Source organism: Neophocaena asiaeorientalis, unplaced genomic scaffold (genome assembly GCF_003031525.2).
Source record: "Neophocaena asiaeorientalis asiaeorientalis breed wild unplaced genomic scaffold, Neophocaena_asiaeorientalis_V1.1 scaffold242, whole genome shotgun sequence".
Lineage (NCBI taxonomy): Eukaryota > Metazoa > Chordata > Mammalia > Artiodactyla > Phocoenidae > Neophocaena > Neophocaena asiaeorientalis.
This window is the reverse complement of record NW_020172451.1, coordinates 7,796,132-7,810,802: the sequence shown is the minus strand read 5'-3', so window position 1 is coordinate 7,810,802 and position 14,671 is coordinate 7,796,132. Positions and strand designations below refer to the sequence as shown.

The following is a 14,671-nucleotide window of genomic DNA, read 5'->3' as shown; positions in this document are numbered from 1 at the left end:
TTATTACAAAATATTGGCTATATTCCCCATGTTGTACAATACATCCTTGTAGCCTGTCTTACACCCAGTAGTTTGTACCCCCTACTTCCCGATCCCTATATTGCCCCCTTCCCTCCCGCTCCCCACTAGTAACCACTAGTTTGTTCTCTGTATCTATGAATCTGCTTCTTTTTTGTTATATTCACTAATTTGTTGTATTTATTAGATTCCACATATAAGTGATATCATACAGTATTTGTCTTTGACTTATTTCAGTTAGCATAATTAATGCCTTCTAAGTCCATCCATGTTGCTGCAAATGTCAGAATTCTTTCTTTTTTATGGCTGAGTTGATTGTGGTTTTGATTTGCATTTCCCTAATGGTTAGTGATAATGAGCATCTTTTCATTTGCTTATTGCCCTCACAACACTTTTAATCAGTATGTTTCATGCCATGCCTTGACTAAAGTAGTGCCATGCAGAAATTTAGCAAAACAGCTCAAGCTAATTCTAGGAATTAACAGTTCACACCCCCCGACCCATTGTCAAGGCTTTTTCTAATAAAATAAATCCTTAGTTTGATAACAGTTACTTGCCTTACAATGTCATACAGTGAGATAGACAATCAGAGTGTCCATGCTGAATCCATTTACAATATCTACAAAATATGGGGTTGGTATAGATTTAAACAGACAGCTGAACCTTCCACTTGTACTTTCTCATGTTTTTGTACTAACCATACAATTCTTTTGCTTCTCAGATCTATAGCTCTCTGTTCTTTTTGGCATATATTGTCTGAATTATTAAGAATCATAATCTTTCATTAATCAGCTGTAAGTATTCATCAGACCAGTTCTGCTGCATAGGGAATAAGATCCTGAGAAGGCTTTAACTCAGTCTCCCATTATATTAGATCACTATTAGTATCTACAGTGTTAATTTTACTTATGACTCCATATTATACCTTATAACAATACCGCTGTAGTTACAGTATAAATCAGACAAAATAGTGGTGTTATCAATTTTTCCTTCCCAACCCAATCTACCTTTTCCCATATACCATGTATTATTCCTCATAGGAGTATAAATCAGAGACCATATCTGTTTTTTCAGGATTCAGAACATCTCGAGTACATAGCCAGATTTCTACTCTCAGGTTACATGGTTTGACAGATACTGGTCCCCGGTGAGAAGAGTCCTGCAACAGAACCCATTTATCTACCACAGGAAGCACTATGATATTTAAAGTTTGTCCAGTACTCACAAACTACACTATAGGGAAAGAATGGTTAGCCCTCATTTGGGGTGCTGAAGCTGGTAAAGAGCACCTCGACAGGTTGCATCCTCTAGTTAATATCTTCCATAGACTACAGGGCCCATACGTCTCCCACAAATGCATACCCTGGATTTCTGCTATGGGAATTCCTGGCCATAGGGCTTCGGATGCCTTGGACTCCATTTGAATTAAGGAATCTATTAACCTAGCTTATATTAACTCGTAAGCTTGTTCCCTTCTTACTGCTGGGTTGATTTGGGCATGTTGTCTTAGTGTATGCTGTAATTAAAAGATTCATTTTGTGAGCACTGTGTTATTACTTCAAGTATCTTGCCACTTTTGTCTTTACTCCTGGAATAGGATGCCTTCAAGGCACCCTATTCATGTTAGTAGGTCTTTTTCATTTGTAGGTCTTTCCTCATTAAAAGCAAATCTGGGGGCAGAAACTAACACACCATTGTAAAGCAATTATACCCCAATAAAGATGTTAAAAAAAAAAAAAGCAAATCTGCCTGGCCAGTTACTCATAGCCCAGCTCCTAATTCCTCTAAGGCTCTCATTTCGAGTGGGCCAACACCAGACATGTTGCCATTGAGTACTAACTGCTTTAGTACAATTAGGAAATAAATTTGGTACCCCCAAAATGGTAATTCCTCCAGGCCTAGATCATATGAGTTGACTTTGGTCTACTCTTAAACAGACGTTGGTTTGAGTTTTCCGTAGCACTTCCCATAACCAACAACAACAAATTCCAAAATTCTCAGGAATGTAGGCCCACTAAGTTTTAACTTTTTCTTTATCAGTGATCCAAGTGTCCCAAATGTCCCTCCTCCTCTTGTGGGTGCCTATTCACCCACAAGAAAAGGGCAAATAGCTACTTTTACACATAATGTTATTATGACAGATGGGACATGTAGTAGATGCCATTCTACTATCACATTGTGGTACCTTTTTTAAACCATCATCACAATTAATGGCTACATAATGTCCATTTAGATTATTATTAATCAGTGTTTTTCAGTTTCAGCCTGTTAAATATGCCCACAGGTTTCTTCCCAACACAGGTCCTCTATAATAGATCCATCCTATGAAATGAGAATCAAAAAAGCTAGCTACATTTGTATTGTTTCACATAGTCAGACACAGAGCTCCCATCTCTTCATCCATTTTGAGGACATATATCACTCTGGGAAGTGTGTTTGTTAGGTTGGCTATTGTCTAGCTCTCTTTTTGGCTCTTCAGAAGAGGAAGAGATTTCATCAGAGCCCTTCACCCAAGAGCTTCTGAGTTAAGGCTGAGAGAAATATTATTCTCTTGCTTTAAGCATCTCTTGAGGCACCAAAATTGTTAGATTTTCCCTTTTGTGGCACTCATTTATTGGCTCCCTTTCCCTCAGCAACAACCTTGCCTTTCCATTCATCATTAATTTTAACTCATACCTTTCCCCGCTAAAGTATAATTTTCTGGTCCAGCCACTGAGCTAGTCCATTCCCAATTACAAGGGGACAGATTGGATAAATACAGAAAAATGGAACTGTACTGTTCCAAGAAGGAGAATTCTTATTAACAATTTGAGCTTCGGTAGGGGCCAGTGATCTATGTCATTGTCCAGTGCATCTGCCTGGCCTGAGTTCCTCCATGTCCACGCATTTCATGGACCTTTGTTGACATTTCAGCAGATCAAATTAGGCCATCAACTAGTTGATTCCAGTCACCTTCAAACCCTGGCATAGGGTTTCTTTGGTGAGCATCAACATGGCCTACTTCGTTTTACCCTCAGAGTTTCCGTAGAGATTTATATAGAGTGGTGGCCCACATGTGGGAATCTTATTCAGCTATTTATGGCCGATTGTTAGACCAATTTCAAGTGCATTGGAGTCAGTATTTACCCAAATAGTGAGGCTTTTATTTGTGTCCATTTCTTCTATCATGGCTAGGAATACAACATGTAATTCAACTCACTGGACCAGCTTGTTCTTTGATAAGGATGTTACCTTCTGCTGGACTCAATATCTGCTTTCCATACAGAATTGCCTTTAGTTCTGAACTACCATCTGTGAACCAGACCAATTGCCTGGCATCCTTGGGCCGTTGGTCAAAAGGAAGGATCTGAGGAAAAAAGGCTCATAAAGATGATGAGTCTGTCCCATGGATCCCCTGGTAACATACTCCATATAGTGCATTTCCATTTTATGATGGAATTCCTTTGGGCATTGCCCTTCTTGTTGGAATGCTTTCTGGCATGAAATAATACTGTAAATGTATATTGGAAACCATTCTACATGAATGCAAGTTGTTGTAGGTTCTCACTGGTGATTGATAATGAGGAAAATGCATTAACCAGATCAATACCAGATACCAGTCTCCTTTAGCTTGTTGTATCAGTTGAATAGTGTGGAGTGTATTGGGGACAGCTGAGTCTGTGTCTACTGTTAGTGACCTGGTTCATTAGCCTTCCTTATTGGCCACTGGGCTAGTACAGTGAATTTATGGACACTAATATACCTGCATATGACATTTCTTTATTCAGGGCAGTACTGCCTTCCAGGTATCCAATAATGTTTCCAGTTTTCTAGTTGAGTTGGCTTAGGTTAATTCTAATGGCTCCCGTGTTGCATGTCCAGTGAGTACTGGATGAAGGGAAGACCCAAGTTATTCTTTTCTTCATATTACCCAGTAGGGGGAAGATTTTCCATTCAAACATTATATCCATATCAGTTATACATTCAGGTAAGGGAGATACCACAGTATATGCTGTTTTATCATATATTTCAACTTTTAACCAGACCTTAATTTTTTTAAGTCTTTATTGAATTTGTTACAGTATCACTTCTGTTTTATATTTTGGTTTTTTGGCCACGAGGCATGTGGGATCTTAGTTCCCCGACCAGGGGTCAAACCCACACCCCCTGCATTGGAAGGCGAAGTCTTAACCACTGGACTGCCAGGGAAGTCCCCAGACCTTAATTTTTATTCCTTTCACAGTAGCATCCCCTTATCCCCCTGAATTAATTCTGTCATCCCTAAGGGGCTTATTTTCAGCTCTAAGCAGTACTGCACACTGTGCTCCTGTATCCAGTAGACCTAAAAGAATTTCTTCTCGACCTCCAGTCATTGACTTACACATTTGTAAAAGGTCTTGGGTCCCCTGCCAGGAACTGGGTCAAGAGACCTTGGCCTTCATATCAATCTTCTTCTTCCATTACCACCTTAATATTGAAATCCAGTATTTTGGTATCTGACGATAGTGGCTCATTGGAATCTTTCTCTTTCTAAAATTCCTCTAAATCAGATTAATTGAGTGTATCTGCCTTGAGATTTTTATATCCTGAGGAGTTTGAGGACAAGCGGTTGCAGGTTCTCCACCTTACTGTAAAATTATCATTGTTTGGCACAATGTCATTTTCTTCCTTTTCATAACATTTTTAATTAGCCATATAAAAAATGAATTGTTGCTCCCTTATTTTCTTTCCATTTGCTACTTTTTATTGTAAAATACACACTACCATTATAACCATTTTAAGTGTACAATTCAGTGGTATTAAGTATATTCACATTGTTTTGCAACCATTACCATTATCTATTTCCAGAACTCTTTAATCATCCCAAACAGAAACTCTGTAACCTTTAAACAATAACTCCCAATTTCCCCTCTCCCAGCCCCAATAACCTCTAATCTACTATGAATTTGCCTATTCTAAATAAGAATAGGCAAATATTCTTATATAAGTAGAATCATGTAATATTTCCCCTTTTCTGTCTGACTTGTTTAGCAGAATGTCTTCAAGATTTATCTGTGTCATATATATATATATGTATCAGAACTTCATTTCTTTCTGTGACTGAATAATATTCCATTGTATGTATAGCCTGTATCTGTATTTTGTTTATCCATTTATCTGTTTATGAATACTTGGGTTGTTTCTACCTTTTGCCCATTGTGAATAGTGCTGCTATGAGCATTGATGTATAAGTATCTGTTTGAGTCCTTGCATTAAATTCTCTTGGATATATGCATCAGAGTGGGATTGCTGGATCATATCGTAATTCTATGTTTAACTTTTTGAGGAACCATGTGGCTTCACCATTTTACACTTCTGCCAACAATATACGAGGGTTCCAATTTCTCTACATCCTCACCAACACTTGTTTTTAGGTTTTTGGGGGTTTGTTTGTTTGTTTGTTTGTTTTGATAATAGCCATCCTAATGGATGTGAAATGTTATCTCATTTTGGTTTTGATTTGCATTTTCCTACTCACTCATGGTATTGGACATCTTTTTGTGTGCTTATTGGATTTTAGTATATCTTCTTTGGAGAGATGTCTGTTCAGTTCTTTTGCCCTTTTTTTAATTGGGCTGTTTGTCTTTTTGTTTTTGAGTTGTAAGGGTTCTTTACGTAGTATTCTGAATACTATGTAAAGTATCAGATATATGGCTTGCAAATATCTTCTCCCAGTCTGTAGGTTGTCTTTTCACTCTCTCGACAATGCCCTTTGACACACAACAGTTTTTAATTTTTTAGAAAAATTTATTTATTTTTGGCTGTGTTGGGTCTTCATTTCTGTGTGAGGACTTTCTCTAGTTGTGGCAAGCGGGGGCCACTCTTCATCGCGGTGCACTGGCCTCTCACTATCATGGCCTCTCTTGTTGCGGAGCACAGGCTCCAGACGCACAGGCTCAGTAGTTGTGGCTCATGGGCCTAGTTGCTCCGTGGCATGTAGGATCTTCCCAGACCAGGGCTCAAACCCGTGTCCCCTGCATTAGCAGGCAAATTCTCAACCACTGCGCCACCAGGGAAGCCCCAGTTTTTAATTTTGATCAAGTCCAATTTATCTAGTTTTCTTTTTTTGCTTATTTTGTTGTCATATCTAAAAATCCATTGCCAAATTCAAAGCTATAAAGATTCAGCCCTATATTTTCTTTTAAGAGTTTTCTTTAGTTTTAGCTCATAAGGTTAGTTCTTTCATCCATTGTGAGTTAATTTTTGTATGTGTTTCTTAGCAGAAACATAGGGGTGAATCTTCATGACCTTGGATTTAGTAGTGGAGTCCTAGATATGACACCAAAAGCACTAGCAACAACAACAAAATAGGTAAATTGGGCATCAAAATTAAAAACTTAAAAAAAATTAAAACCTTTTGTGCATCAAAGAATATTATCAAGAGAGTGAAAAGGCAACTTTGGAATGGGAGAAAATATTTACAAATCCTATATCCGATAAAGATCTAGTATCCAGAATATGTAAAGAACTCGTAACAACTCAACAAGAAAAAAGATAAGGGTTCAGCTTCATCCCCTTGGTGTCCTCTTTCTTACTGACTTTATTTCTCTTGTAAAGTCCTAAACTCTTTTTATTATCCATATGAGGAAGTTGAGATAAAAAAGTCTGAAACTACCTGTTTATATCCTCCTGAGATCCAACAGCAAAGTCATATATGAAGCCCCTGCTGGTGAGCATCCTTTATCACAGTGTCTGTTATAAATTTAGTAAGGGGCATTCCATAAGGGTGCTCATTTCCTTCATCATACAGCGAGTGCAATACTGCCTACATCTACAGCATTTCTGCAGCTTCAGTAGGCACCAACCATTTATAAGACAAGGGAGAAGCAGGGCAATTGCCTATGTCTGGATATGTATGGTGGACCCCTCCCTTAATGCATTCTGGTAAACCAGGGGTTTCTCTGAAGCTACAATGAGCCCTAATTCCCCTCCACTCAACAGTGTTTAAAGCCAGAGACACTGCTCCTTGATCTAAAATTCTTAGGAACCATTTTTAGTTCATCAGGGTGTTGCATGTAAATCTGAAAAATGGCTCATTTCTTTCACCGAATAACCCCTTCCGTGATTTTTTTTGTCCCCCATCAAACAGTTTGCCCTACCTGAATTATCTTAGTTGTAGTGTGTATCACAAGCTTAGCTGGTTCATCAAAAATTACAGTGGCCCAGGTTCCTTTGGTTAGAGTTTTACCTGCCGCTCAAAGTGGGTGAAACTCATCTGAAGAGGATTCTGAACTTTCTCAGATCAATGCTGAAAGCCGCAACCATATCACTGAGTTTTTAACAAGACCACTATCGGTTTGCAATTCCTTTCTAGTCCATTATGCTAGCTGCTAAAGTTCAAGTTCTGTTATTTTCAGATTCCACTGATTTCAAAGCCAGTACTACTTTAAACCAGTGGTGGCTTGGCAATCATCCAAGCTCATAATTTTCTTTTTTTTCACCCTTTTTATCAGAATCATTCTTTTTCAAAATAATACCTTTACCATTTATTAAGAATAATTCAGATATGCTGGAACAACTGGATATCTACATGCAAAATAATGATCTTGGACCCCTACCTCATACCATATATAAAAATTAACTCAAAATAAATCAAAGACCTAACCTTAAAAGCTAAAACTATATAAAACTTAACAGAGGGTGGCACAGTGGTTGAGAGTCCGCCTGTCGATGCAGGGGACGCGGGTTTGTGCCCCGGTCCGGGAAGATCCCACATGCCGTGGAGCGGCTAGGCCCGTGAGCCATGGCTGCTGAGCCTGCGCGTCCAGAGCCTGTGCTCCGCAACGGGAGAGGCCACAACAGTGAGGGGCCCGCGTACCAAAAAAAAAAAAAAAAAAACAATTAACAGAAACATAGGGTGAATCTTTATGACCTTGAGTTTGGCAATGGATTTTTAGATATGAAATGAAAATAAGCAACAAAAGAAAAACATAAAGTGGACTTGATCAAAATTAAAAACTGTTGTGTGTCAGAGGGCATTATCAAGAGAATAAAAAGACAACCTACAGAGTGGGAGAAAATATTTTCAAGCCATAAATCTGATAATGGTCTGTATTCAGAATACTATGTAAAGAACTCTTGCAACTGAAAAACAAAAACACAAACAGCCCAATTACAAAATGGGCAAAAGAGTTGAATAGACATCTCTCCAAAGAAGATATACAATGAAAAGATGCTTAATATCATTAGCCACTTAGGAAATGCAAATCAAAATCTAAATGAGATACCACTTCACACCCAAAAAGATAGCTTATTAAAAACTAAACGAACAAACAAAATAACAAATGTAGGCGAGGATGTGGAAAAATTGGAACCTTTGCACATTACCAGTGGGAATGTTCAGTCACTGTGGAAAATACATGGGGGTTCCTGAAAAAATTAAACAATTATCATATGATCTGACAGTTCTTCTCTTAGGGATATACCCAAAAGAATTAAAAACAGGTACTCAAACAAATACTTGTACACAGATGTTCATTGAGACACTATTCAGGATAGCCAAAAGGTGCAGACAACTCACATGTCCATCAGTGGATGAATGGAATAACAAAATGTAGTATATATATCAATACATACAGTGGTATACTATTCAGCCATAAAAAGAAATGACATACCTTCCACAGCATTGATGAACCTTGAAACCATTATCCTAAGTGAAGCAAGCCAGACACAAAAGATCACATATTGTATGATTCCATTTATATGAAATATCCAGAATATGTAAATCCATAGAGACTAAAAGCAGATTGATACTTGCCAGGGGCTAGGGTGAGGGGGATATGGAAAGTAACTGTGTACTGGGTACGGCATTTTCTTTTGGGGTGATGACAATGTTTTTGAACTAGGTAAAGGTGATGGCTACACAACATTGTGAATATAGTAAATGCCACTGAATTGTTCACTTTTATTGGTTAATTTTATGTAATGTGAATTTCATCTCAGGTTTAAAAAATGAATGAATGAATTAGATGCCAACTGTACTAACTATGGCAGTTAAACAGGTCAGTTGTTAAAGAAGACTCAGTGACAGTGCTTACAAGTCTACAGTTAGTACAGAAGAAGGGTACAGTATAGCTACAGCATTAATGTAAGAATACCTGTCACACCCAATGGCTGTCTCACTGCCAGGTCCAGAGAAGCTGGGTGCAGACTTCTGTTGTCCTCCCTTAGGACCGGGCATGGTACATTTTCTCTGGCTCAGGAACCACAGATGCATGCATAGAACACCTTGGAACCAGAGAGCCCCAGATGGAATCTCAGCTAGGGATTTTTGGGTTTTCGTCACATTAGCATATTCCTGCTATGAAGCAGCATAGCCCTTCAGAGGTCCCAGGGAGACCAAGTACAAACCATTAATCTCACTGTTATCAGTACTGACAAGCTGATAACAAAGTGCTTGGAAACTCTTCTCAACGCTGTTAACCAGCATATTTCAGACTTTGACCAGGATCAGTGCCAAGTGGGAACTTTAGCAAAACAGCTCAGGCTAATTGCAGACCTGCTGGAATTAACCTCACAGCAGAACAGCACACAGATATTTGAAGGCTGCTTTCCTGTGTTCTACCTTAGTCTTTCCAAAGTGAAGACTTGTTTTCCTTAACTATTCCTCATTTGTTATATTTTCCCTTATTTTGGCAACCCTCCTCTGTGCTGTAGTTTGTCAGTGTCCTTCAAGTACAGTGTCCAGTGCTCTTGCCACAACCAGACCAGCAAAGACTACTTATAGCTAATTATAAATGTGATAAGCATATGTCTTTGTCTTCCTGCAATCACTGATTTTTAAAATAAGGAAGAAGAACTAAGACTAGATCTGTGGGATAATGTTAAGGGCTCCAGAGGAATTGATATCAGCCCAATGATCAGATGTCTTTGAATAAGGTGTAAAATCAGTTTTAAATCTACCTAGGAGTATTCTGACCCACACTTCTGTCACTTGTCCTCACATAGTTATCCTGAGAGACTATTTTAAGTATTGTCCTACAATTTAAAAGTATTAAGTCTGTGATATTCCCTTTATCTACCAATTCAGTAATGACAACAGACAGGGAGATGGAATTTGGCCTTATTTTTCTTTCTTTTTTTTTTTTTTTTTAAGAAATCCAAAGAGGATTTTTAAATTTTTTATTTATTTATTTTTAAATTTTTGGCTCATTGGGTCTTCGTTGCTGCCTGCGGGCTTTCTCTGGTTGTGGCGAGCAGGGGCTACTCTTCATTGAGAGTACTACTCTTCACTGCGCGGTGCGCAGGCTTCTCTTGTTGCGGAGCACGGGCTCTAGGCCCATGGACTTCAGTAGTTGTGGCTTGTGGGCTCTAGAGCGCAGGCTCAGTAGCCATGGTGCATGGGCTTAGATGCTCTGTGGCATGTGGGATCTTCCCAGACCAGGGATCGAACCCGTGTCCACTGCATTGGCAGGCGGATTCTTAACCACTATGCCACCAGGGAAGTCCTGGCCTTATTTTTCTTAATAACCAATTTCTAGCTGTCAGTGATTTTTATTCCCTCAGTATTCCCAATTCTAATCTAGAATGTTTCTGTAAGATTTTTGGATATTTGGACAAAATAGTTTCCTTAAGAAAAGTTATGGTAAGAAAAGCAAAAACAAAAACAACAAAAAAGAATAGTTATGCTATATTTCTGTGGCTTAGCCCAAACAAAAATTTCCCTTCTTTTGGGGGGCAAGCCAAATATAATTTGTGCCTATGTGATACTAATCAGTTGGACTGTGTGGCACTCTGATTTGGTTTAAAATAAGTAAAGGACCTTGCCATTAGAGTTAAGTAATGTTTACAGACAGAGAATTGCTAGAATATTTGGGCAGTAGGAAAAGTGGGGTGGGAATCAGACTTTCTCCAGGTCTGATCTCTTCTGTGGCTGAATGCATATCCTGCGTCCTGGACATCTCTCCCTGAATTTCCTGTAAGTATCTAAACTTATGCTCTCCCTCCACCAAACCTGACTCTCCTCTTGTATTCTTTTTCATGGTTAATAATATCAATGTTTACCCAACAACCATAGATAGAAATATGGAAATTATCCAGATAATTGCTTCTCCCCAACCCTTATATCTAATTAACTAGTCCACAAGTGCCCTCCTAGGGAGGCAGAATAGTGTAGCAGAGAACAGACCTGGGTTTAAATACCAAGCTGTGTTATTTTGACCTATGCCTAGCACAGTGGGACACCTACTATCCCTTTGCTGTCTATTTGCTTCCATTATTGCCTGAGTATAACTCTACCATGGCAGAGTGATCTTTATAAATCTGATGTCCCTCTCCTACTTAAACAACTGGGTGGCTCCTTGTTGTTTTCAGGATTACATTTCAACATGCTCATGCAAGGCCTTTCATGGTGTGGCCCCTCCTACCTACCCTTCCAGCTTCATCTCTTCTTGTTCCTCCATATGTGCTTGACATATGTGCTGACATACGTGTTCCAGCATATGTGCTGGCCATCCTGAACTCTGAGATGGGCCACAGTCCTGTGTCATCCCTCTGCCCTGAGTGCCCTTCCCCTCCTTTCCAAATGGCACAGTTTCCTTATTCTAACCTCACCCATATGGGGACACACACACAAAACCTTTATGAAATCATTCGTGAAATGCTTTTTCTCTCCACTCTCCCTTCTGCATAAACTATACAGTATCCATTCATGATGTACTCTGATTATGAGATGCACAGGGTGAAGTGCAAAGAAAACCCATTTTACATTTTTAAAGAGTCAGAACACAAACATTTAAATAGCACCTAGTGGGACTTCCCTGGTGGCGCAGTGGTTAGGAATCCGCCTGCCACCGCAGGGGACACGGGTTTGCTCCCTGGTCTGGGAAGATCCCACATGCCATGGAGCAACTAAGCCCATGCGCCACAGCTACTGAGCCTGTGCTCTAAAGCCCATGAGCCACAACTACTGAGCCCACACGCTGCAACTTCTGGAGCCTGCACACCTAGAGCCCGTACTCCGCAACAAGAGAAGCCACCGCAATGAGAAGCCCGCACACCACAATGAAGCGTAACCCCCGCTCGCCGCAACTAGAGAAAGCCCGCGCGCAGCAACAAAGACCCAGCGCAACCAGAAAATAAACAAAATTTTTAAAAATAGTAAATACATAAATAAAACAAAGTTTAAAAAGAAATAAATAGCACCTAGTGAGGTAAGAGAGTTAAGTGTTAGTTGAGAGTGTGGGCTACATTGTGACAAGACAACCTAATAAGTGGCAGTCATAAAGTTTGCCCCTTGGTCTTTACAGAAAAGGTATCACACACATAGTGAGGATAGGTGGCATGAAGCACGTACCCTATATACCTGGAATCATCTGTGAAGAAATGGATTCATAGGAAGCACATTGATTACAAAAAGAAGTAAAGCAAAATCAGGCATTTGACCACCTATGAAGCAAAAGGAAGTTTTCTATCTTGTTTAGTCTGCATAGCAGTGTAAAAGGGCCATGACTTCAAAACTTCTCTGTACTATTCATTAACAGTTTGAAAGGAAATAAACAAAAAGACAAGTCTCTCTTTTAAGTTTATGAGCCTCAAGACTTCCCTGGTGGGTCCAGTGGGTAAGACTCCGTGTTCCCACTGCAGGGGGCCCGGGCTGGATCCCTGGTCGGGGAACTAGATCCTGCATGCATGCCTCAACAAAGATCCCACGTGCCGCAACTAAGACCTGGTGCAGCCAAAATAAATAAATAAAATAAAAAATATTTTTCTAAAAAGTGTATGAGCCTCAGTAGAGCTACCACACTTTTCCTTTTTTCTGTCGTGTTTTTTAATTTTCTTTCCTTTTGGCCGTGCCTCATGGCTTGCGGGATGGGATCTTAGTTCCCCTGTCTCCAACCAGGGATTGAACCCTTGCCCCCTGCAGTGGAAACTCAGAGTCCAGCCACTGGACCACCTAATTAGTCCCTAACTAATTTTAATTGCTAATTCATTCAGCAGATATTTATTTTAAGTACCTCCTTTGGTGGCAGGCACTGCTTTAGGTTCTAAGGATACAGTGGTGAGCAAAACAGACTGCCCCTGTGTCCCTATCCTCAGTCCACCACATACATTACTGAGGAGAGACAGTAAACAAATATATGATATATAGTCAGCTGGAATTAAATACTGTGAGGAAAAATGAAGCAATGGAGGGGGATAAAGTGTGATGGAAAATGCTAATTTAGATATAGGGTGGTCAGGAAAGGCCTCTCTGAGGATGAGACATCTGAAGATGAGAATGAGAAAAGGCAGCAGGCCATGCAGATATTCCCATTACATCCCAGTTGCTTTTCCTCTCTTGGGCTTTATGATGATGTTACCTTGTATTAAGAAGTGTTATTGGGCTTCCCTGGTGGCGCAGTGGTTGAGAGTCCGCCTGCCGATGCAGGGGACATGGGTTCGTTCCCTGGTCTGGGAAGATCCCACATGCCGCGGAGCAGCTGGGCCCGTGAGGCATGGCCGCTGGGCCTGCACGTCCGGAGCCTATGCTCCGCATCAGGAGAGGCCACAACAGTGAGAGGCCCGCGTACAGCAAAAAAAAAAAAAAAGTGGTATTAAAAACATTTCTTCCTCAATTCATTACTTCATTTAACAACGAGAGAAATTCCTTTCTAGTTGTAGTATCATATAATCATATTCCTGTGCAAATTATATAGCCGACAGAGTTTCCCTTTTCACATTGACTGCTAGAAAACTCAGAGATTAATTTGTGGCCTGTCCATATTAGCCATAGTAGTTGTGAAGGTCATTATGGTATGCCTCTTTTTGGTTTGGTTTTGTTTAGCATCATTCCTCTCAAGCCTGCCTTTTTTTTAACTCTACCATGAATTCATGCTATCTTGTATTTTATGTATCCATGTAATCTAATCAGAATCCTTTTTGGAACAAGGTACAGTGGTGAATTATAAACATGTATGTTTATAAAGGTAGAAAACATGACACAGAGAATTACAGTATTACATTGGTAGTATAGGCTGGTGGTTCTTAACTGAGGGCAGTTCTGTGTCCCCCAGGGGACATTTGGCAACATCTGATTATCACAGTTGGGAAATGCTACTGTCATCCTACATTGAACAGGACAGCCCTCAAACAAAGAATAATCTAGCCCAAAATGCTGATAGTGCCAGGGTTGGGAAACCTTGCTGTAGACTGGACCAGTCAATCCACAATTTCATACATTCCAGGGCTGTAGAAGCATTTTGTAATGTAAATGTCAAATGTGTTTCCATGTAGCTTATTCTAATATACAATGTATATTCTAAGTGGGTAGGTTGGATGCCCTTCCACTAAGTCTGTCATCAGTCAGCTATTACTGAAAGCAATATTTTCCCCTTTGGAAATCTGTATTATCATGCCCACAAAGCCATAACTTCAGGTTGACAAAGTTGGGGAGAAGTGTGCTTTTCGTTTGACCGCCAGTATTTTGAACATTTGAATAAGCAGCGTAGTTAAAATGAGACTATGTTCTTTTCATTCTTCATTCTTTTTGCAGGCTTTCATAGAGACCATGTTTGCCAGTAAAGCCCCTGTAGAGGAAGGCTTTCTTTATGCTAAGGTGAGCATTAAATGGCTGGAAAAGTTTTGTTGGACGCAAATGTAATTTCATTGATTTGCATATGGCATCCAGTTGGCTTTCATGGAAGTGAGCAAGATA

General features: G+C 39.7%; 1 protein-coding gene across 2 annotated transcripts in view; it reads left to right on the top strand.

Annotated features, from left to right (window-relative positions):
* The window catches only part of XPNPEP3 (X-prolyl aminopeptidase 3), a 58,613-nt gene that overhangs the window by 23,867 nt on the left and 20,075 nt on the right, over nt 1-14,671 (top strand). The window contains exon 5 of one of the 2 annotated variants that reach the window (XM_024737608.1): nt 14,510-14,572. The exons of the other annotated variant lie outside the window; for it this stretch is intronic. Coding sequence (XP_024593376.1) covers nt 14,510-14,572 — 63 coding nt within the window. The remainder of the gene's footprint in view (nt 1-14,509; nt 14,573-14,671) is intronic. 2 annotated transcript variants of the gene reach the window in all.